Here is a 25,000-nt window from a genome sequence, read left to right on the forward strand (position 1 = left end):
GCTGTGAGAAAACGTGTTAAAAAGCCCCCCCCCCCCCCCCCGAGTCTCTGGTGTAAAACAGAACCGCTTTGTCGGAGACCTCGTGACCACAGACCCACACGCCCCGTCGGTCCGGAGCTCTTAAATGTTTCAAGCCTGCGATCGGGACTCAGGACTCGGCGCTGCTCGGTCTTCAGGAGGGAAAGTGGACCTCCTCCGGTAAAAGGGTCTCTAAGAGCTCCGGGTTGGTTGTTGGAGGCTGTTTGGTGATCTTCAAGAGGCCTAAACCCCCCCCCGGCTCTCGAGCTCGCGTGAAACTCACCCCATTTGAGCGCCGGTGGTTAATATTTAATCCGCTGCACCTCCGCCTCTGACGGAGTGCTCTCTCGGAGGCGGAGTGACACTTTGAAAAAAACAAACAGGAAAAACGGAGGAATTGCTCTTTGTGTTCTGGATTTAGAAAACGCACTGTTGTCTTTTTGTTTTTTTTCTTCCTCCTCTTCCTCGGAGTGCCGATTAGACCAGCTGAGTCAGACCGCACTTAGGTGGCCCGTCTTTAGCTCTCGCCGCGCCGCCCATTTGGAACCCTTTTCCCGGCGGCCATCTTGTGTCGCCTTCAGGGACGACGTTTTTTTTACTTAAAGACGTCTCAGAGACTGCAGCACACCTGAATCTGACTGTAGAACTTCTCACCAAGATGTAAAGAAGTGTTTATTTCACTTATCATTCGGCAAAGAGCAACTTTCTAAAGCAAATATCTGTTTTTCTTTTTTCATGAGGTTTTTATGGTTCGTTACCTCGTGGATTTAGTAGAAATCATCTAATTAAACCGTTTTCTTTATTATTATTAGCTCCTGTTTTGTTTTCCACGGAGATTATCTCCACTTATGCTTCTTCAGTTTGGGCTCAACAACAGTGAATGTGCAGTTTTGAGGGATTTACACTTAAAGAAGAGTTTGTATTTCTGTATCTGCTGCTCATAAATTTAAAACAATTTTTAATTACAATCATTTTTAACTATAATACATTTATGTATTTCAATTGTAAAATGTTACGTCTGTAACTAAGTAAAACAAAAAGTACATATTAACTTCTGGTTAATATTCATAGCATTTCATTGCCTCTAACTGGTTCTCAACATGGCGACGGCTGAGCTAACGATGCTAAAGGCGCTAACGATGCAAACTGAAGCAGGAGCCCCGACAGCTGGAAGCTTCCGTTTGATTGGTTCTGTTTGGTTTGTCTTCTGCAGGGACCTCGCCCGTCCACAGGGGGCGCCAGCAGCAGACCGCAGGACCTCTGGGCGCTGCTCAGGCCTCCTCCACGTCTCCTCCTCCATGTCTCCTCCTCCATGTCTCCTCCTCCACATCTCTTCCTCCACGTCTCCTCCTCCATGTCCCCTCCTCCACGTCTCCTCCTCCATGTCTCCTCCTCCACGTCTCCTCCTCCATGTCTTCTCCTCCACATCTCCTCCTCCACGTCTCCTCCTTCATGTCTCCTCCTCCACGTCTCCTCCTCCCTGTCTCTCCCTCCACGTCTCCTCCTCCACGTCTCCTCCTCCATGTCTCCTCCTCCACGTCTCCTCCTCCCGGTCTCTCCGTCCACGTCTCCTCCTCCCTGTCTCTCCCTCCACGTCTCCTCCTCCCTGTCTCTCCCTCCACGTCTCCTCCTCCATGTCTCCACATCCGTCCATCAAGAGGATACCAACCCACCAGGAGGACACTTACCCCACGTACGCATCGGCCATTCAGCAGAAATAGTGCCGCGGTTTCCGTGGTAACGGACGCAACCGGTGGGAGGCCCTCGTGTGTGTGTGTGTGTGTGTGTTGTCATATAGATGCAGGAGGTGGAAAAAAGAAGAGGAGGAGGAGAGATGAAAAGGACTTCATGTCACTTTAGTCCTCTTCAGACCCCCCCCCCCCCCTCTCTGCAGGTGCACATAAGAGTCCTCAGATGAGTGTATTCTTTGATTGAAAGCACTTCATCTGTAACCTACACAGAGTACTTGTGTGTTTGTGTGTGTGTCTTCAAAAGTGTTTCAGTGTGCGTTGGTGCACAAGAGGAGTAAATGTGTGCATTTGTGCCACATGTGGATGTCTGCGTTTTACTCCACAAACAAGTGTATTTGTTCCAGAGTTGTGGGTTCAAGCTTTGTGTGTGTGTGTGTGTGTGTGTGCATTTGATTGGGTTTTAAAAAAATAATATCTGTGTGCATAGTGTTTGTAGTTGTGTTAATTTGCCTCTATGTCCGAACTGTGTGTGTGTGTGTGTGTGTGTGTGTGTGTGTGTGTGAGAAGACAAGGCAAAGCATTGAGCAGTTTTTGAAGTGAATTAACAAGTCAAATGAGTGCTGCAGCACCCTGCATAGGTTACCACACACACACACACACACACACACACACACAGACACACACACACACACTCCCACGCTTATCATCACAGCGTCTTTGTTAAGGAAGATGAGGCCAATTAAACTGATATCACTCTCTTGTTGTCATCCCTCCATCGGTTCAATTCATCCCATTTTAGCCTTTTCCTTCTTCCCTTCATCCCTTCCTTCCTCTGCCTCCTTCGTCCTTCCTCTCCTCTCTCCTCACTTCCTCCTTCCTCTGACCACCTTTTGTCTGTTACCTGCTTTTTATTTTTATTTATTTTCCGTCCTCCGTTTTGTCTTCCTTTACTTTTGCTCAAAATCTTTCCACTTTTAAGTTGTTTAATATGACTTTTTATGTTCATCCTACCTTCTGTTTCCTCCTCCTCCTCCTCCTCCTCCTCCTCTACTTTCCTCCCCCTGTCTTCTTCTGCTGCTCATCACCTCACCCTTTTTTCTCTCCAAACTCTCTGTTCTGTGTGTTTCTAACAGTGTGATGAATGTCCATCTGTGATTGGCTGATGCCCCCCATCGCCGTGGCGCCCGCGAGGTCGTAAACAACAGCCCGTCTCCCCCGGCAACGAGGCGTCTCCATGGACGCGGGGCCGCTTAGACGACCAACACCTTCTGTGTGTGTGTGTGTGTGTGTGTGACTGAGGGGAACATCCGACGACTGCCAAGTGTGTGTGTGTTGTATATATATACTGTGTGTGTGTGTGTGTGTGTGTGTGTGTGTGTGTGTGTGTGTGTGTGTGTGTGTGTCTAATGAGCGATCATAAGTGAGCAAATGTTTTCTCTGGGTTCCACTAATGTTCCGACAAACACACACATTTCAGAGCACACACACACATACCTGATGTTAGTGTCCGTGTGTGTGTGCGTGTGTGTGTGCGTGTGTGTGTGTGTGTGTGTGTGCGTGTGTGTGTGTGTGTGTGTGTGTGTGTGTGTGTGTGTGTGTGTGTGTGTGTCATTAGTATGCCACAGTGAGCTGTGTCCATATGTCACTAAACACAACCATGTTTTATTTATCCTGGAGAGAGAGAGAGAGAGAGAGAGAGAAGGAAGGAGGCCAATGGTGACTGTAAAGGGGACAGAAGGAGGATGGAGGAAAGGAGGGAAGGAGGGATGAAAAAGGAAAATGGACAAATGCAAGGTGAGAGGAAGAAGAACAACGAGTAGACAAAATGGGGGAGAGATGAAAGAGTCCAAGGAAGGGAGGGATGAAGAAGAGGAAGAGATCATGGGAGGAGGTATAAAACGAGGCAGGAGGAAGGGAAATAAGGAAGTAACGAAGGGAAGGAAGGACGGAAAATGTCAATGAAGGAGAGGAAAAGAAAAGCAGGGAAGGTGGGGCGAGATGGGAAGTCATAAGAGAGAGAAGGAGGGAGAGACGAGAGGAGAGTAAGAAAACTGAGGACGGAGGAAGGGAGGGAGATGAAAAGGAAGAGGAGGAGAGGAAATTAGAGGGAAGAGTGGGAGGTAAGATGTTACCGATGAATGAGGGCAGCAAACGAATGAAAGATAGGAAGCAAGAACAAAAGGTCAAACAGGAGGGAGGGAGGCCTGAAGGAGACAAGGAAGGAGGCGACAGAGGAAGGAAAAAGAGACACTTAGAGTTACAAAGATGTAAGAAAGGAAGCATGATTAAAGGAGAAAATAGAGAAAGGAACAAAGTTGAGAAAGAGGGATGTACAGAAAAATGAAGACGATAATGCAAATGGAGGGAAGATGAGGACGGAACGAAAAAAGGGAGGAGGAAGAGGGGAGGAAGGGATGAAGAGATGAATTACAAAGGTAAGGAGGAATAAAAAGGGGAGAATGAGGTAAGGAAAGGAAGAGTCGGAGGAAGGAATGAAAAGGGAGGAAGAAGAGTTGAGAAAAAGGGAGGGAGGGAGGAGGGATGGACAGATGGAGGAGTGGGACCCCAGAGACGTGTCATTCATCACACCACCATGCAGCCTGCACTCGTTCGCCCTCTCTCTCCCTCTCTCTCTCTCTCTCTTCATAAACATCTTTATTCCTTCCCTCCGTCTTGTTTGTCCTCAACTCCTCAACAATCTGTCTTTCTCCCCCATCCTTTGCTCCCTTTTCCTCCCTCTGGCACTCGTTTTTAGGTTTCCTCATCTCCTCCGGCGACTCCTTCCGTCTCTCCATTTCTCCCCCTCTCTCCCTCTCTCTCTCTCTCTCTCCCCCCCCCCCCCTCTCTCTCTCCCTCTCTCTCTCACAGACTTCTGTTTCCGCCCATTGACCCTTCGCCAAAGAAACCCCCCATGAAGGAGCAAGGAAGAGGAGGTGGAGGAAGGGACGATGAAGGAGAAGGATGAGAGGAGGAAGGTAAAGGGTGAGGAGGAGGTGTGGAAGTATAAGTAGATTCAGGGGGGGGGCAGAAGGGAGGGAAGAAAAAAGAAAATCAAAGACATCAGGATGAAAGGGAATGAGGGAGGAGAAGGAGGAGTGAGGCCGATGCAGCCTGTTAGCATGCTAACGTTTAGCGTTGGACTGGCCCTTTAAGAGCACAGCCATCCGCCTCATATAAAGTTAAAGTGTAACCTTAACTAAACACAAGACCGAGGAATAAAACGAGGAAGCAAAGACATTTTAAAAAACGGCCATCATCCCACGCACACACGCACACACACAGACACACACGCTGTCTCTCACCGGTGTGGGACAGCAGGTTGGGGGACAGCAGGCCCGGGTGCAGCAGCCTCGGGCTTTCCTGGATCCCGGCACCAGAGCAACGCTTCGGAGGACGGCCCGGACGAGAGCTGGAGGGGAGAGAAGAGAGAGCAGTTACTCCCACGCGGGCGGGGAGGGGGGGGCAGAGACACAGAGGGACAGAGGGACAGAGGGACAGAGACACAGAGACACAGAGACACAGAGGGACAGAGACACAGAGACACAGAGACACAGAGGGACAGAGGGACAGAGACACAGAGACACAGAGACACAGAGACACAGAGGGACAGAGGGACAGAGACACAGAGACACAGAGGGACAGAGGGACAGAGGGACAGAGGGACAGAGGGACAGAGACACAGAGACACAGAGACACAGAGGGACAGAGGGACAGAGGGACATGCATCCTGTATCCCGGACTATGTGACTGTACCATTTTGTTAAAATGTCCTTCCACATGAAATACTACGATATATGTGTATTACGTTTTATTATATATATCTCGCTGCCAGTGACCACCGAGGCCACAACTTCTATCTTTATATTATTACCACCTTAAACATGGTGTCAGACTGCAGGACGACTCGCCAGCGGGTCGGCTGAACAGAACCATATCACCGACACGACTACAGGAAGGCCTCTTCACACCTCCACCTACTACCAAACACCCCAAAAATACCCAAGAAACACCCTGAAAAAACCAAGAGACATCCTAAATACCCGAGAAACGCCTTGAAATACCCAAGAGACGTCCTAAATACCCCACAAAGCCACGGACTTCTCCTCACCTGTAGGTAAGTTATCTAAGGCCCTGAGCTAAAGACTTAGTCTTTCCACCTGGAAGGCTTTTATTGTGAAGAGGTGTCAGGCAGGAAACTGAACAGCCCCAATACAACGTAATGTGTATCAAAGGATTTTACTTTGTCAAATGACAAAGTAAGTAGTTTGTTTAAATGAGAGAGACATGAAGAGGAGGCGTTAGCGTGGACTGGGGCTAAATAGGCTAACATGGATGTAAAACAGTGTGTCGCACACACACACACACACACACACACTAGTCCATGTTCTACATAAGCATGTGAGCTGCCTACACCATTACAACACAAGTATTTCTTACACACACACACACACACACACCTAACCTGCTGTATTATGCATGTGCACGTAGACAGAAATACATGAATACAGTAACTGCACACATGCCACTGAACATAAAGGAAGGCGCGCGGGCACACACACACACACACACACACACACACAGGAGGTGTGCATGCAGGCCAACTCTCTGCAGGGTGGCTCAGTAACAGATGGCCGTCCAAAGTCATTTACACCTAGAGCGAGTGAGAGAGAACTCAAAGCTGCACTCAGCACAGCGTCACCGGATGAAAATAGAATGCAGGAAATAATGGAGTGGACACCTGAAATAAAGGAATATGACATTTAAGAGTTCACTGAGCCAGAAGCACCACAACTAAACTGGGACAAATAGGTTAAACTCTCCCATAGACCTCTATGAGGAAATGACTCTACTTCTGTGTAGTGACCAGCAGGGGGCGACTCCTCTGCTCCCATAGACGTCTATGAGGAAATGACTCTACTTCTGTGTAGTGACCAGCAGGGGGCGACTCCTCTGCTCCCATAGACGTCTATGAGGAAATGACTCTACTTCTGTGTAGTGACCAGCAGGGGGCGACTCCTCTGCTCCCATAGACGTCTATGAGGAAATGACTCTACTTCTCTCTTGATTTATTCCCTCAGTAAACATTGTAAACATGAGTTTATGGTCTCAGTCCATAGTTTCAGGTCTTTGTGATATGATGATGAATTGATGGAAGGTCAGCTGCAGTCCGGAGATAGTTGTGAGTGAGGTGTGGGAATGTCGGTCAGATCCCGAAGGGAGAGGAGGAGGGAGTGAAAATGCAGAGGGAAAAAATATGCCTCGACAAGGTTTTGGGGTGTGATCAGTTACGTGAAAAACGCACACACACACACACACACACACACACACACACATATTGAGTGAGGCAGAGGAGCATGAAGAAATAAAAACATTGAACTTTCAGTATCCCTCTGAACTCTGCTTCACCTCCCCTCCACTCAGAAACACACACCTGTACAACACACACAGTCTTTCTCTCTCTCACACACACACACACACGCACACACACACACACACACACACGCACACACACACACACACAAACAAACACACACAAATAGACAGGTGTTTGCATTCAAACCTTAAAGTCTTTCCATCAACCCCCCTTCCTTTCAACTCACACACATGCTCACAATGGTTACATGTTGCCATACCAGGTGTGTGTCTGTGTGTGTGTGTTCATCTGCATCCATCCGTGTGTCAGCCACATTAAGGTGTGTATGTGTATCCATGTGAGTCCATGCCATGTGTGTGTGAGGGTGTGCAAAGGACACATGATATCGCCTTCTCATTAGCCTTACAGTTCTTTGTTCAGAGTAATGACTGCAGAGTGTGAGTGTGTGTCTGTGTGTGTGTTTGTGCGTCCCGTAGGCTTGCCATATGTTGGGCATTAATCCTCGTCAACGGTCCGCTCTCCTTACCGCACCGAGCACAGGAACAAAGAGCAGGTCACACACACACACACATACACACACATCACTTGTATGCTGCGGGTACACACTTGCATTTAGACGCACACGCCTGGCTACACACACACAGTCCATTGACCTACATTCACTTGTTACTTCCAACCCCTCACGTGGCCTCCGTGCAACTCTGAGAGGCAGGCGGGTGACCTTTGACCCCCCAACCTCATTCACTCCATGAGAAGGAGAGGATGCAGACATTCACGTTCATAAATTGGCAACACAACGCAAGAACAAAAGAAATGACACAACAAGCAGAAGAAACTGCTCCTTCTTCTGGATCAATACCTGCATCGGTCAGAAGGTCCAGGGAAGAGCATCACTTCTACTGCACATCCTGGAGCATTCTCCTTACTGTGGTTACATGACCTGCCATCTATGGACATGACCTCCACCTTTACCTTCTGGAGTCAGCCTACCATCTATGGACATGACCTCCACCTTTACCTTCTGGAGTCAGCCTACCATCTATGGACATGACCTCCACCTTTACCTTCTGGAGTCAGCCTACCATCTATGGACATGACCTCCACCTTTACCTTGTGGAGTCAGCCTACCATCTATGGACATGACCTACTCCTTTACCTTCTGGAGTCAGCCTACCATCTATGGACGTGACCTCCACCTTTACCTTGTGGAGTCAGCCTACCATCTATGGACATGACCTCCACCTTTACCTTCTGGAGTCAGCCTACCATCTATGGACATGACCTACTCCTTTACCTTCTGGAGTCAGCCTACCATCTATGGACGTGACCTCCACCTTTACCTTCTGGAGTCAGCCTGCCATCTATGGACATGACCTCCACCTTTACCTTGTGGAGTCAGCCTACCATCTATGGACATGACCTCCACCTTTACCTTCTGGAGTCAGCCTACCATCTATGGACATGACCTCCACCTTTACCTTCTGGAGTCAGCCTACCATCTCTGGACATGACCTCCACCTTTACCTTGTGGAGTCAGCCTACCATCTATGGACGTGACCTCCACCTTTACCTTCTGGAGTCAGCCTGCCATCTATGGACATGACCTCCACCTTTACCTTGTGGAGTCAGCCTACCATCTATGGACATGACCTCCACCTTTACCTTCTGGAGTCAGCCTACCATCTATGGACATGACCTCCACCTTTACCTTCTGGAGTCAGCCTACCATCTCTGGACATGACCTCCACCTTTACCTTCTGGAGTCAGCCTACCATCTCTGGACATGACCTCCACCTTTACCTTCTGGAGTCAGCCTACCATCTCTGGACATGACCTACTCCTTTACCTTCTGGAGTCAGCCTACCATCTATGGACGTGACCTCCACCTTTACCTTCTGGAGTCAGCCTGCCATCTATGGACATGACCTCCACCTTTACCTTGTGGAGTCAGCCTACCATCTATGGACATGACCTCCACCTTTACCTTCTGGAGTCAGCCTACCATCTATGGACATGACCTCCACCTCTACCTTCTGGAGTCAGCCTACCATCTCTGGACATGACCTCCACCTTTACCTTGTGGAGTCAGCCTACCATCTATGGACGTGACCTCCACCTTTACCTTCTGGAGTCAGCCTGCCATCTATGGACATGACCTCCACCTTTACCTTGTGGAGTCAGCCTACCATCTATGGACATGACCTCCACCTTTACCTTCTGGAGTCAGCCTACCATCTCTGGACATGACCTCCACCTTTACCTTCTGGAGTCAGCCTACCATCTCTGGACATGACCTCCACCTTTACCTTCTGGAGTCAGCCTACCATCTCTGGACATGACCTCCACCTTTACCTTCTGGAGTCAGCCTACCATCTATGGACATGACCTCCACCTTTACCTTCTGGAGTCAGCCTACCATCTATGGACATGACCTCCACCTTTACCTTCTGGAGTCAGCCTACCATCTATGGACATGACCTCCACCTTTACCTTCTGGAGTCAGTCTACCATCTATGGACATGACCTCCTCCTTTACCTTCTGGAGTCAGCCTACCATCTATGGACATGACCTCCACCTTTACCTTGTGGAGTCAGCCTACCATCTCTGGACATGACCTCCACCTTTACCTTGTGGAGTCAGCCTACCATCTCTGGACATGACCTCCACCTTTACCTTGTGGAGTCAGCCTACCATCTCTGGACATTACGTGTAAGTTGTAGAGAAATAGTTTGATGTAGGACATTATTATTGGATGTCTTTGCTTGGGGGCGGGGCCTCTGGTAAACTCTCCACCCTTTGATCCACATTTAAAAGCTGCTCTGCAGTGAATATCTACACGTTCTCCTGCCTCGATGGAGGAGGCTGAGGAGCAGGAGGACAGTGACTGTCTCATTATTAAAGAGGTCATTTATTGTTCATTAAACTGATACGCAGCAGCTTAGAAATGTTCGCTGCATATGTTACTTTTTGTTTTATTCCAGTGACCTTTTTAATTTGCTCAGAATAAACAAAACGAACGGATGGAAAAGATGAAGCTGACATTTCTCTCTCACACACACAAACGCACAAACGCACACAGGGCGATCTGATGAGCCACCTTGAAGTAAGCCTTCCCACTTTGACACACGCGCACCCTCGCCTGTCCTCCCGAAGGGCCGTTTCTATGGCGACGGAGCCTTGATCAATACTCCGTCATTGGCTCTGATGGCCGTTCAGGGTCGGTCACACACACACACCATCACACACACACACACACGCACACCATCACACACACACACAAACACACACACAAACAGGCATGGCGGTGAATAAGCACGGTCTCGCTAACCCGTTTGACAGATTGATTTAGCTTGGAACGTGCAGAGGTCACACACACACACACGCACACACACATACACACACACACATACACACACACACATACACACACACACACACACACACACACACACATACAAACACACACACACACACACACGCACACGCATACACACACACACACACACACGCATTGCAGTTTATCAAAGCCGGCTGCGGTCAATACGAGGGGGTGGGGGGGGGGGGGCGAGGGGTCAACCCTCTTTAGCTGGAATCTTTCATCTTTTCTTTTATCTCCATCAGCTGATCGTCCTTTTCTTCTTCTCTGGTTCTGCGGTTGTTGTTGTCGTTGTTGTTTATTCGTTGTTGTTGTTCCTCTTTCATCTGGTGTTTTTTAGTTCCCGTCCTTTGTAATCTTTAGATTCTTAATAAAATATAGATAATGAAACGTGTTCTTTTCAGAGAGTTATTTAACGTTCAAATGTTTTTAAATGTTTCATTTTATTCTAAAACTTTTCTTCTAATATTATTGTTATTCATTTGTTTTTTGTGTACTTTATTATTTATCTTTGTAATATTTCTGTTTTTTTTATTATTTATAATATATATTAATTGTTAAGTATAATTATTTCTCCCTGTTTTACAACACAAAGCACGTTTATATTCTTATTCATGTTTATTGTGTCCCTTTAAAGGGAGTAAAGTCGTTTTAACAAACACGCCTCCTTCTTCTTTTTCTGCTTCAGTGTCTTTTTGTATTTCGCTCCATCAATCTGCCGTCTCTCCATCCATCTCCTGTCTCCCCCCCCATCCCCCCCCCCCCTCGCCTCCTGTCCTCCCCCAACCGGAGGTCAAATGATAATGTCACTACCTCTGCGACAATTCTGTCCCTCTCTGTCTTTATTTATGTCTGTCTGTCCTTTCCTTCACAACGGACCTACTTCCTCTACATCCCTCCTTCTTTCCTACTTCCTCTACATCCCTCCTTCTTTCCTTCTTCCTCTACATCCCTCCTTCTTTCCTACTTCCTCTACATCCCTCCTTCTTTCCTTCTTCCTTTACATCCCTCCTTCTTTCCTACTTCCTCTACATCCCTCCTTCTTTCCTACTTCCTCTACATCCCTCCTTCTTTCCTACTTCCTCTACATCCCTCCTTCTTTCCTACTTCCTCTACATCCCTCCTTCTTTCCTACTTCCTCTACATCCCTCCTTCTTTCCTACTTCCTCTACATCCCTCCTTCTTTCCGTCTTCCTCTACATCCCTCCTTCTTTCCTACTTCCTCTACATCCCTCCTTCTTTCCTTCTTCCTTTACATCCCTCCTTCTTTCCTACTTCCTCTACATCCCTCCTTCTTTCCTACTTCCTCTACATCCCTCCTTCTTTCCTACTTCCTCTACATCCCTCCTTCTTTCCGTCTTCCTCTACATCCCTCCTTCTTTCCTTCTTCCTCTACATCCCTCCTTCTTTCCTACTTCCTCTACATCCCTCCTTCTTTCTCTAAATCCTTCTATACATTTGTCTTCTGTCCGTCTCTCTCCTGGTCTCCTTCTTCCACTCGTCTTTTTTTCTGTCCATCTGTCTCCCTTCATTTGTGTCTCTTTATCTCTTTTTTCCTTCCCTTTTCTCTGTCTTTCTTCACATCTTTATTTTGGTCTCCGTCCATCTGTCTCCACCTGCCCCTGTCTCTCTCTGTCCACCCCCCCCCCCCCCTGTCTCTGTCTGTTTTCCGTCTCCCCAACACTTCTCCTCCATCATGAATCGTGTGAGACGTCTGTCCCCCCCCCCGTCTCTCTCTCTCTTTTACCGTGTGCGTCTTTACTCTTTGTTTGTAGCAAAAGAAGAAGAACAATCTATTCTTTTTAAAGAGACACCAGAGAAATGGGATCTACACACACACACACACACACACACACAGGGACATCATAATCATGGACGCTCACGGAGAGAACGAGAGACACAGAGACAGAGAGAGAGGGGGGGGGGGGGGGGGAGATGGATGTTTACTTTCCTCCAGGCTTCCGCCTCTTTGATTGGACAGATGAATGACTTCATTGTGTGCGCGTGTGTAGGTGTCTGTGCGCGTCTTTGTGTGTGTGTGTGTGTGTGTGTGCGTGCGTTTCGGCCTCTCTCTTCTTCGGCCTTTTTTTTTTGACAAGAGCGTGAAAAGATGGAGGGAGGAGCAGAAACAGACGGATATAAAAGAGAGACAGATGTGGCCAATAATTGTTATTGATCGATAAGGGAAGTAGAGCGAAAATAATAATATGAGGAATCACCTTAAAAAGCATCCCTCTGTTCATCTGTTACCTTCTCTTCTCATCATACTCATCCATCCACACCTCGCTGTGCTAATCACATCATCCCTTCATCCATCTCTCAATCACATCATCCCTTCATCCACCTCTCAATCACCTCATCCCTTCATCCATCTCTCAATCACCTCATCCCTTCATCCACCTCTCAATCACCTCATCCCTTCATCCATCTCTCAATCACATCATCCCTTCATCCATTCGTCAGTTCATCCATCTCTCAATAACTTCATCCTTTCATCCAACTCTCAATCACCTCATCCCTTCATCCATCTCTCAATCATCTGTCATGTATCTGTCATGCACACATAGACATATGTATAATATATACATGCACAGCACAATATACACATTTATGTCTTTCCATTTAACAATCCCACTATCTTTATAATCCAACCATCCATCCATCCATCCATTCATCCATCCACTCCCAATCCACTATCCATCTTTTCACAAACCATCCATCCAATTCATCCTCCATCCAGCCTTGTGTCCACCTCTCCTTTTTTCACATCCATCTCCTTTTCATCCATCCATCCATCCACATTTTCATCCTTCTCTCCATAAATATCTCCATCCATCCATCCATCCAACCTTCAGCTACTCTCCCTCCAGAGGAACAGGTGTGCTACGGGACAGGAGACAAAAACACTTCTGCATTTTTAACCAGCAACGTATTAAATATTAAACACTACACACACACACACACACACACACAGAGAGGGGCGACACACAATCGCTGACGAGACAAGTTATACAGGTCGATGGGCTAACGTGTGTCTGCCTGTCTGTGTGTGTGTGTGTGTGTGTGTGTGTGTCTGTGTGTGTGTGTGTGTGTGTGTGTGATGGCTTTAAGCGTCATTACCTTACTTCCTAGGCATGCAGACAAACACACACACACACACACACACTGGGATAATTCATACAGGGTGCTCTCACGTGTTAGCATTTAAGAGGTAAAACTATAACAGACTACATGCCCCCCCCCCCCCCCCCCCTTCAACACCATCTCTTTGAAGAGCGCCATAACAAACTATAACAACAGGAAGTTTTCAATGCGCCACATCAAGAAGGAATGTCACATATGGTGTGCGGGGGGAGGGGGGAGGGGGGGGGGGCATGAGCAGAGATACATAAAGAGGGAGAGAGAGATTTCAAAATAAAATAAGTCCAGGAAACGTGCAGATTCATCTTCAGCCATTCAGGATTTTTAAATTGTGATTTTTTAGCGGTGGCTAGTCAGGGAGCTAATCAGCTCATCCCACCTTCTATGGTACTGCTTACGTAAATGAGCACAGTCTTGGGGAGGGATGAAGGGAATAATGTTAGCATTGTCGACGTGAGCATGTTAGCATTTAGCTCTAAAAGGCATTTGTAACACAGAGTGCTCTGAGATGAAGAGAGAGAGAAGGAGGGATGAAAGTAATGAGGAGAGACATGTGACACATGAGGGGGGGGGTGAAGAAGGGCAGTAAAGGAAAGAGAAAGACTTGCCCCGACCATCCGATCAATTCCACCCCCCCCCCTTTTTTTATCTTCCCCATCTCTCCATCTCTCTTCAGCTGTAGTTAATGTTCTGCCCCTCCGTCCATCCTTCTCTCTTCTTCTACCTGTCCTTTCCTCACTCCACTCTCTATATCTATATCTATCAATCTCACCCCCCCTCAACCCCCCCCCCCTGCAGTTAAGTCAGTGTAATGTAAATGATGTGCCATCGATCGCCCCTGACAGTGCAAGGACGCTCACCTCTTCTCCTCCTCCTCCTCCTCCTCCTCTTCTTCTTCATGGTGCTGTCATCTCTCTCTTTCACACCCCCCCCCCCCCTCATCGGCTTCTGTTTCCCCCTCAACATCTTTTACATATCTCTCTCTCTCTCTCTCTCTCTCCCCCTTGCTCGCCCGCTGCCTCCCACGCCTGTCATCTTTCATCTCTCCTTCTCCCTTCATTTTTACTCTCGCCCTCTTTCACCGACCATCATTTACGCCCCCCCCCCCCCCTCCATTGTTCTCTCGCAGCATCTGCTCTCTCCACCTATACCAACTTTTCTCTCTCTCCCTCCCTCTCTCTCTCTCTCTCTTCCAAACTTTTTATTATTTCATTGGTCGACTGGTTATTTTCTACAGAATTTGGAGGAATTAAACCAGCTGTGAAACTCAAACGAACCACCAACATGTTTTGTATTGTGCAAAATAATTTCTTTGCTCTTTACAGAAGCTGCAGAAGCTCTTTCAAAGCCTTGTGTGAGATAAATAATCCATCAAAATAGTGCATTAAACTGAGGAATAAGTACTATAATATAAATACATTATTACGATGCTTGTGTTTCTAATCTTTTATTCGTATTCTTGGTAAACGTCGTCCTCTGATTCTTCTTCTGTCCTCTCCCGTGTTGCTCCTTGTCCTCCTTCGTTTCCTCCTTTCCTTCTCGCTCCCTCTGTCCTTTCTCCTTATCCAAATAGAGGACACAGACAATCCAATAAACGCCCACACTCCCAACAGCTGGAGTGTGTGTCTGTGTGTGTCTGTGCGTGTGTGTGCGTGTGTGTGCGTGTGTGAGTGTGTGAGAAGCGACGAGTCAGCAGAAACCAAGGATGACACCCTCAACGCGGACAGGAATGTCACCAAAAAAAGGAAAAGAGCGATGATGAAAAAAAGGGAGAGAGAGAGTGAGGAAGAGAAGAAGAAGAAGACTCTGGGGAGTTAGAATGTCCCCGTACATCACACACACACACACACACGCACACACACACGCACACACACACACACGCACACACACACACACGCACACACACACGCACACACACACACACACACGCACACACATACACACGCACACACACACACGCACACACACACACACACACACGCACACACACGCACTCATACACACGCACACACACACGCACACATACACACACACACGCACACACGCACACATACACACGCACACACACACACGCACACATACACACACGCACACACACACGCACACACGCACACACACGCACACACACACGCACACACACACACACACACACACGCACACACGCACACACACGCACACACACACACGCACACACACACACGCCAAATATATGTTCATCTCTTGACTATAAACAAACAAAAAAAGAGACCTTCTCACGTTCTCCATCTCATTCTCTGCAGCTTTTTAGTTCATCGGAGTCTTCTGTCTCTGTGAGATCTTCTATTTCTGTGAGATCTTCTATCTCTGTGAGATCTTCTATTTCTGTGAGATCTTCTATCTCTGTGAGATCTTCTATCTCTGTGAGATCTTCTATTTCTGTGAGATCTTCTATCTCTGTGAGATCTTCTGTCTCTGTGAGATCTTCTGTCTCTGTGAGATCTTCTATCTCTGTGAGATCTTCTGTCTCTGTGAGATCTGGTGCGCTGAGGTCACCAAAAAATACGAACTAGACGACCTGAAGAGAAGTTTATGTTGAACAAACATTTGAGTATTCACACAGTTAGAGAGGAACACATTAGTGTTCTTCTGACTAATTCTTTTTTTGCTCCGTCTTTGGTCTCCTCCTCCTCCTCCTCTGATGTTCTGATGGCATCGAGCGACCGGAGAAATCCTCCCTCTTTAGTGACGGATCGCGTCAGGAACCCAGAACGTTTTGTCATGCTGGTCATTGAAAGCCATCATTCCCTTCAACATTTAAAAGAGATATTCAGTCAAATAACCGCCACTTCCTTCGAATAGTCGCATACTTCGGTGTGACGACTGACTGCAGGAGCCTCGTGGCGAAGATGCCTCCACGTCGTCATGGCAACGTTCATAATCTGCTTGATTTCTCAGTGCGAAGCGTTCAAGTGGGAAGAAAACCTCACTCGACACGTAAACTGAGTTCTTTCTAAATTGAACCGCACATGGTCCAAATCCAAGTCAACACACAAACACCCAGGTACACGCACACACACACACACACGCACATACACACACACACACACACACAGAGTCAGGAGGTAAGCCTGGATCCAACAGTAAGTCCAGTTTTATGACTAGTGTATAACACCAACAGCTGAATCAATATTAGTTTACACCGGGTCACACTGGACACACACACACACACACACACAGACACACACAGCTCTTTCCTTTCATAAACACACACATTGAATCTCACACAATATGTTATTATTGCAGATTCACACACACATATAAGCTTTTATTCTATTACAGCCTCGTAGTACGTTGGCGTGTCCATGCAAGGAAACCCACACACACACACACAGACACACACAAGCACACACACACACACACACAGACTATAAAAGTGATAACGGTAATGTTAAACACACACACACAGACTATAAAAGTGATAACTTTAATGTTAAACACACACACACAGACTGTAAAAGCGTTACTGGTTAAAAATGACAAACATTCAAAAAGTTGTAAATTTCTGCAGATAACAGACAACAAACTTTAGTAGTGGCCGACTTTCACACACAAGTTTGTCATCTTATTGAATTATATATTTTACATTTAACCACATTTAGCTTTAGAGAACTTGTGTTTCTTCAAAATAAAAGCACCTGCAGGGTGACGGAGTCGCTGACCTCGGATCAAATGTCACAGAAACCTCGCTTCGTACAAAAGGTTTAAACATCAAGTGCCGTTAGCGACCTTCAGATCGGACCTGCGGCTACGCCCCCCCCCCCCCTCCCCCACCCTCCCTCCGACGGGGACAGAGTAGGAGAAGTCATCTTGTTAATTAGAGGAGATGCAGCGAGGATACATCATGGGAACAATAGAAGTGCTTTGCTCTCTCCTTCCTTCAGGGGAACTTCTGTTCCCTCGTAGCCTAAATGTTGCTTGATTTATATTTGTTTGTTGTTGTGAGCTGCGCCTCCACAAACAGGAAGCAAAGCGGTGGACGCCGCTGCGTGGGCCCGGCTCCGCCCACATGGAGAAGCTCCTCCCACCATGAAACGTGGGCCAGACCCGCTGTTGGACCTTCCCGTTCCCACGGTAACCCCCGAAAAGCTTCTGTGGATTAGTTTCACAACTGAAATTTCTTCTTTTGGATCTCGAGCAGTTTTATGGACGTTTGTCGTGGTGAAAAAACGAGAGATTGACGTCTAGAAAGCATCAAAGTAACATTCACACTAAACAATGAAACACGATCATGAGAATAACGCCTTCGCCATGAAGGAAATTTCCACTGAAACCAAACCAATTCAAAATCATCACCGTATCTTGTATTACAAGAACATTACGATTAGGGCCGGGACTCGATTAGAAATATTAATCTAATTAATTAGAGGCTTTGTAATTAATTAATCGAAATTAATCGCATTTTAATTGCATAAATATTTGACCTGAGAACAGTGAGAAGTAATTTTTTTCACACAGATTTTTATGGATTTTTGTTCAACCAATTCCAGCAGACAAGTGTAGCAATAGCATATTTAGAAATATAGTACTTTCAGAAATTCAGGTAGCCTAAAGGTAAGTAGACCTTCTGTAAACTATGTTTTTTTAAGTAGACCAATACTTTCAAGTACATTCAGAACATTGGTTATTTTTTCAGACGTGGTCTTAGTTACCCTGGTCCTTAAACCAGTCATCTGGTGCAGTGTGGGTTGGGTGTGGGTCCTTGTACGTCCACGCTAGCTGCTAGTTGTGTTGCGTTGAGGTGATACTTGAGGCTCCTTGTTGCACAGCTTGCACACAACCACGCTCTTATCGACGCTTCCATCCGTGTGTTTATTATAATAAGATTTCCCATTCATGGGGCCACCCGACACGGTCTCGTTAGCTTCTTTGTTCATGTTCACTGTGGTTTGTTGTTGTCTGAAGTCATGAACGCTAGTTGGTGCTCCAGTATAATCGGTCCTTCCGAAACTCATCCAGTGAGAAACGTTCCGCGGTGCAAAAAATAAATGTAAAAATGCGTAAAAAATGTTTAATGTGTCTTTTTTTGTGTAATTAATTAATCTTAATTCACATTGTAATTAATTAATCGTAATTAACGCGCTAAAGTCCCGGCCCTAATTATAATACAATATTAATAACTCTTCATTTTGGGAGGTAAACAACCAGGTATCAGAAAGGTGAATGACAGGGGTGCATATTGTACTTTTTACTGTATATGTATGTACTACATATATTGTACTTTTATACTATAAAGCAGCAGAAGGTAAAATGTGAAATAAGACGAGTCTTTAATGGGTCTCTTCCCTCCAATAACACAATAACAAAGATTCAACTTGTGCTTCGCTGGGTTAAAGTTCTCTTGTTTTTCTTAATAAAGCTGCTCATTGGTCAGTTAATCTGTAATCAGGGAGCCTCCTCCTCAAACCCCCCCGTCAGCCCTTTTCAAAGCGGCTTCAGTGGAGTCAGCGTTAGTCCACTGCTAATTAAACCTGACTGATCATTCCACCAGGGTTCTTTTTTGGGGGGGGGGCGCTCTGTGACATCATCAGGTTCCACCCACAGTACAGAATATTATATAAAGATATATATATATATATATTTCTTACCAGGGGAGTCACTGATCCAAAGAAGCAAAACTAAGAGTCCATTAAATGTCCAAAAGGTCAAATTAAAGCCGTTGTTGTAGAACTGGGCCTGGTGTTTATTTTAAGAACACGCTGCCGTTTGCATGATGTAAAACAGAATAACACACAACTCCATGAGAGCTTCTCACAGACCAAACGCACAACAAAAGCTGCTAGTTAAAGCAACAGGAAGCGGTTTCCGCTCAGAGACCCTGTTGTGGTGCATCGGGCGACCTTGGATCACAAGGCGCACAAACAGCACACGAGCGCCGCTCTCAGATGTCGCTTCCTCTCACAACACTCTGTTTATTGGTCTCTGATGAAGCTCCTCGGACGTCGTCATGATCTCCAGCTCCGTGGTGAGTAATGAGGCCGGGAAGAGTGTGTAGCCTGTAGCATGGGGGGGCGCACAGGAATGTGGCTTTTGTAGGTCACCCCAAACAAAGCAAAGGGGGGGGGGGGGGTGGGGGGGGGGCACCCCACACACACACAATCTACACAACTAACCTACAACCATCCCATTAGGAAAACACACACTCTCGCAGGTGCGTACAGCCGAGCCCACATGTTCACACACACACACACAGACACACACACACACCCTCTCTTGTGACACACAGGACAAATAATCATGCAGCTTTCATCCTCTGAGGCAGGAAATGCAGCTTTTAAGGCCTGTGTGTGTGTGTTTGACTTAAAAGAACAGTTCACACACACACACACACACACACATACACACACAAACTTTGGCTCCCATAGACAGTTTTTCATGAAAGTGTAACAGATGTTTGAATGCTACACAAACACTCTACAGCTCCACAGCTCTAATGAAGTGGATAAACACACAAGCATGAAGTTGTGTGAGTGTTATGGAAGCTCTCTCACATACACACACACACACACAGACACACACACCTTCTCTCTTCACATACAAACACATTAGAAAGGGGGGAACCTTGAAAGACTACAAACATGGCCGAGATTTGACAAATCCCCAAAGAATTCAAACAACAACAGTGGAAAGATTTTTGTCTCTCTTACACTCACAAGACGGAGAGAAGGGACGAGGAGACGCAGAGAAAGACAAATAAACGAGGAGGAGAGACGGAACGAGGGCAGAACTGAAGAATGAAGAAAGAGATGAAAAACAAACCCAGAAGAAGAACAAGGGAGTCGTCTCGCAGAGAAGAAGAAAAGAAGACGGAGATGTTTTGACCGGCGAGGGGAACATCTGTGAGGGACGGGGGGGGGGAGCTGAGGGGGGGGGGGGGTGATTAATGAACGAGGAGGAGAAAGGAGACAAAGACGGACCCTCTGGTCCTCTATTGTGGAGATCCGGGATGGAGAACTGGACTCGTCACAAACACGTCAGCAAACATAAAAGCAAACACTACAGCTAATTACATCGTAAACCTCAAGGTCAAAGGTCACCGGCGCCGCAATGAAATCATTATCAAGAATTTTTAAAAAGTCGACAAGGGAAACAAGCAGGAGGAACTGAAGTTAGAAACAAGCTGAAAAAGAGCCAGAGGGTCACGACTAAAGTCCACAACCAATCGAAAACAGTTCAAAATAAAGTGCTTTGGAGACGGAAGGAGGACTGAGGGGCTCGTTGTGACCATGAAGGAAACGCTACAGGAGACGCTGCAGGAAGTAGACGCTGTATTTTAGGGATCCACCCACACAAGTTCATTTTTGGAAAGATGGAGTTTTTTTCAGGAGTTATAAACCACGTTTAAACTCGTGTAAGTTGTGAAAATGTCTTTTTTTCCACGACCAATCCGTGACGTCTGCAGATATTGTAGGTTTGCTTTTTATAAACCGTGACGATAAGGATTCACCTTCGTGGGAGAAAGAATTCACACCGCAGCAAATCAACATTTTAACCATAAAGGAAGCGGCGTTCCTCAGGGGCCACGATTAGGACACTTCTTAAAGTCTGTAAACTCAACCAATAACAAAAAAAGAAATTCCTTGAACACCTTTTAACTTGTTAAGTTAAGTCTAATTTCCCTTCATTCCTCCTAAACTCGTGTTTCATTTGCTTGAACTTGAAAAAACGCATTAAAGCTGCAGCTAAATAAACTAACAGGGGGGGGGGGGAGGACAAAAAGAAGGAAGCATAATGAAATGCAGCTTCAACGAGGATCCACCCGACCCGACTATCTGCCCGTCCATCTATCGGCCCATCAGTGTATGTGTAGCAGCATTGTTGATGTTAACACAACCTCAGACAGACGGATAATAGAGCAGCTGGAGCATGAAATCACATAGAAAGACAGAGAGAGAGAGGGGGGGGGGAGGGGGGGGGAGAAAAAGTCTTTGGAAAGAGAAAAACAGGACAGTAAAGAGATAGAAAGCGAGTGATTTCAGAGTACAGTGTGAAAAACTATAACACAGTGACAGAAGAGAGACTAAACTATAATTAAAAAGGAGACAGAAGTGGGGGGTCGGGGGGGGGGGTTGCTGGCATGGTCGAGAGAGTGTGACACAGGGTCACCGCGAGAAAGAGAGTGAGGGCGAGCAAGATGAAGGGAAAGAAGAGTTGGGGGAGGGTGGGACAGAGAGAGAAAGAAACAGACACCAAATTCATTGTTTTCATTGTCTAAGTCCAACCATAGAGAGAGGGGGGGGGGGGGGGGGGGGAGGGAGGATGGGGGGGGCAACATGAGACGAGTGGAGAAAGATTCACACACATTCCTGTTTGGGACTGAAGTTTGAGACTGAAAATTAAATGACCTGAAGTTTTTTCACATATATATTATATATATGTGTTAAAGTTAGGATTAGTTAAGCCTATTTAACTAATCCTAACTTTAACCCTAACTAACCCTAACTAATCCTAACCCACTTTCCACCTCCAGGACGTTTCCATCGGCGTGTTTACTTGAACACGATTTTAAGCGCATTAAAGCTTATATTTCAACCTTAACTAGTTTATCTTACTAGATTTAAAGTCAGACTTTTGGGTCTGAAGACACACATTTTATACAGAACAAGATCTCACTACTTATTGATAACATGTGCAACGATTTACAGTTCTAATCGTTTATCTTACTCTAAAGGTCTAAACAGTCAAATTATAAACAAAAATGGATGTGAATGGTGGTGTGAAAATGGGAAAAACAGTAAATGGATGTGTTGTTAATCATTTTATAATCCATTTAATCACATTTACCTTTTTCTGAGCTATTTAGCAACACAACAATAATCAAGGTCCACTCTGCTGGAAGCAGTTGAAGTGAATCCCTTCCTGGTGGAGAATAGTTATCGGTAGATGGTTCTGATCTACGGCTGCAGGATATCGTAAAACATCCAGAGGCTCCGTGTCCCTCCCCAGCAGCAAAGCCGCGGGTTGAGTTCACTGACGTCTCTCGTCCTCGTAGGTTGGCGGCGGCTGTGGACACGTACGGGTCGACGCTTTGCAGCTGAACCCGGAGAAACAAACATGGCTGCGATTTGACTTGAACTGGAGCCAAACCAATTCAAGTCAACAAGGGAACGCTCGTTTGATACTCGATCAATATTGCTCTAAGTTTGAAATGGGAGTGAGCATGACCCACTTACTGTAATAAAGCTGGACTCTTTGTCTTGGTTTTCTACGTGAACTTTTCATCAACAGGTGAATTGTTACACATAAACTTCGGCCCGTTTCCTGATGACCGGAGCGAGCTCCGTCTCCCAGGCCGAGGCTAAATTTACTCAGTGAGGGTTACCCGCTGGAGAAAAGGTTAAGAGCTCCTGATATAGGCTGAATAAACACACAGCCTGTTTTTCTGCTAAGAGTGCACTGACTCTTTTTAAGAATGGTGCTGTATTTAGTATTTATCCCGGAAAATGTTTGAGCATGTTTTAATGACCTCCTGTTCTCACACTCCCACACGTTTCCACAGTTTGCTGTTGCGATACGCACTGTACTATGAGATAGGAGGTCACTGCCTCCTCCAAAGACAAATCCCTCTACTTATAGTTGTTCCTTGCTTTTCTAGACACCAGTCAAATATGTAAACTGTAAAACTGACCCCGAATCAAGCCTGGGACCATAGAAACGACAGTCTCTATGCTGCACTGTATTAAACCTGTAACCATAGAAACAACTGTAGCTAGGCTCCATGCTACACTGTAACAAACCTAGAACCATAGAAACGATTGTAGCTAGGCTTCATGCTACACTGTATCAAACCTGGAACCATAGAAACGACTGTAGCTAGGCTCCATGCTACACTGTATCAAACCTGGAACCATGGAAACGACTGTAGCTAGGCTCCATGCTACACTGTATCAAACCTGGAACCATGGAAACGACTGTAGCTAGGCTTTATGCTACACTGTAACAAACCTGGAACCATGGAAACGACTGTAGCTAGGCTCCATGCTACACTGTATCAAACCTGGAACCATGGAAACGACTGTAGCTAGGCTTTATGCTACACTGTAACAAACCTGGAACCATGGAAACGACTGTAGCTAGGCTCCATGCTACACTGTATCAAACCTGGAACCATGGAAACGACTGTAGCTAGGCTTTATGCTACACTGTAACAAACCTGGAACCATGGAAACGACTGTAGCTAGGCTTTATGCTACACTGTAACAAACCTGGAACCATGGAAACGACTGTAGCTAGGCTTTATGCTACACTGTAACAAACCTGGAACCATGGAAACGATTGTAGCTAGGCTCCATGCTACACTGTAACAAACCTGGAACCATGGAAACGACTGTAGCTAGGCTCCATGCTACACTGTATCAAACCTGGAACCATGGAAACGACTGTAACTAGGGGAAAAAGGCCTCCAAAGAACGGAAATAAAGTTGTAAAACTTTACTGCTGGTGTACGTGGATAAGATATTGAAATATTACATTATATAAATATCATATTTTTGTGAATCTTTATTAGCATGTGCACATCTGTTCTTAAACATTAAGGACAAATACATCCATTTATCTAGGATTCAATAGTGTTAAAATCCCTTAAAGAAACAAACCTTCAGATTAAAAGTCTGCGATACAAACACCACAGGGGGTACTAACCGAAAAGTAGAATCATTTAGTTGAACTGGGACCAAATATGATACAAAATATTGCTTTCAAAATTGAGTCTGGGGGTCTTTGTCTAACACAACACACATCTCAATGTGCTGCGTGCACACAAACACACACACAGGGTAGTTGTTGCTTACATAGACGCTCTCCCTGTCCTGTAAACTGCAATAAACCGAAACACACACACAGACACACCGTAAATCTCACCATAATACGCCCTCTGAGTGTGCGAATGTGTGTGTGTGTGTGTGTGTGTGCTTGTGCCCCTGAGTGTGTGTGTGTGTGTGTGTGTGTGTGTGTGTGTGTGTTTTATAGGTGTTGTAAATTTGGCTGCCGGCGTTGTTTTTATCAGCATATTCGCAAGCTGTTTAGCCAACAGTGCAGATGTCACTGTTACGACCACACACACAAATATAGCAGGCGTACACACATAACGAGGAAGAGAACATGTGCACACACACACACACACACACACAGGGCTTTTGACACTATTTGTACAGAGTGGTATGTGAGGATAATCCTATCTAAATTCACCTGGTGGTGTGTGTGTGTGTGTGTGTGTGTGTGCGTGTGTGTGTGTGTGCGTGTGTGTGTGTGCGTAGGCCAACCCACCATTTGCATCTGCCTGCGTAAGCCCATATGATTCTAAACGTATGCGTGTTCGATGTGCGCGCATGCAAGTGTGTGAAGGTCAGCGCCAGAGTCAGTGT

The 25,000-nt window shown here is 46.2% G+C and overlaps 1 protein-coding gene across 1 annotated transcript in view; it reads right to left on the reverse strand.

The window, feature by feature from the left end:
- dachb (dachshund b) overlaps positions 1-25,000 on the reverse strand; it is a 43,663-nt gene that overhangs the window by 9,314 nt on the left and 9,349 nt on the right. The window contains exon 2 of the mRNA XM_062561814.1: positions 5,012-5,118. Coding sequence (XP_062417798.1) covers positions 5,012-5,118 — 107 coding nt within the window. The remainder of the gene's footprint in view (positions 1-5,011; positions 5,119-25,000) is intronic.

Source organism: Pungitius pungitius, chromosome 1 (genome assembly GCF_949316345.1).
Source record: "Pungitius pungitius chromosome 1, fPunPun2.1, whole genome shotgun sequence".
Lineage (NCBI taxonomy): Eukaryota > Metazoa > Chordata > Actinopteri > Perciformes > Gasterosteidae > Pungitius > Pungitius pungitius.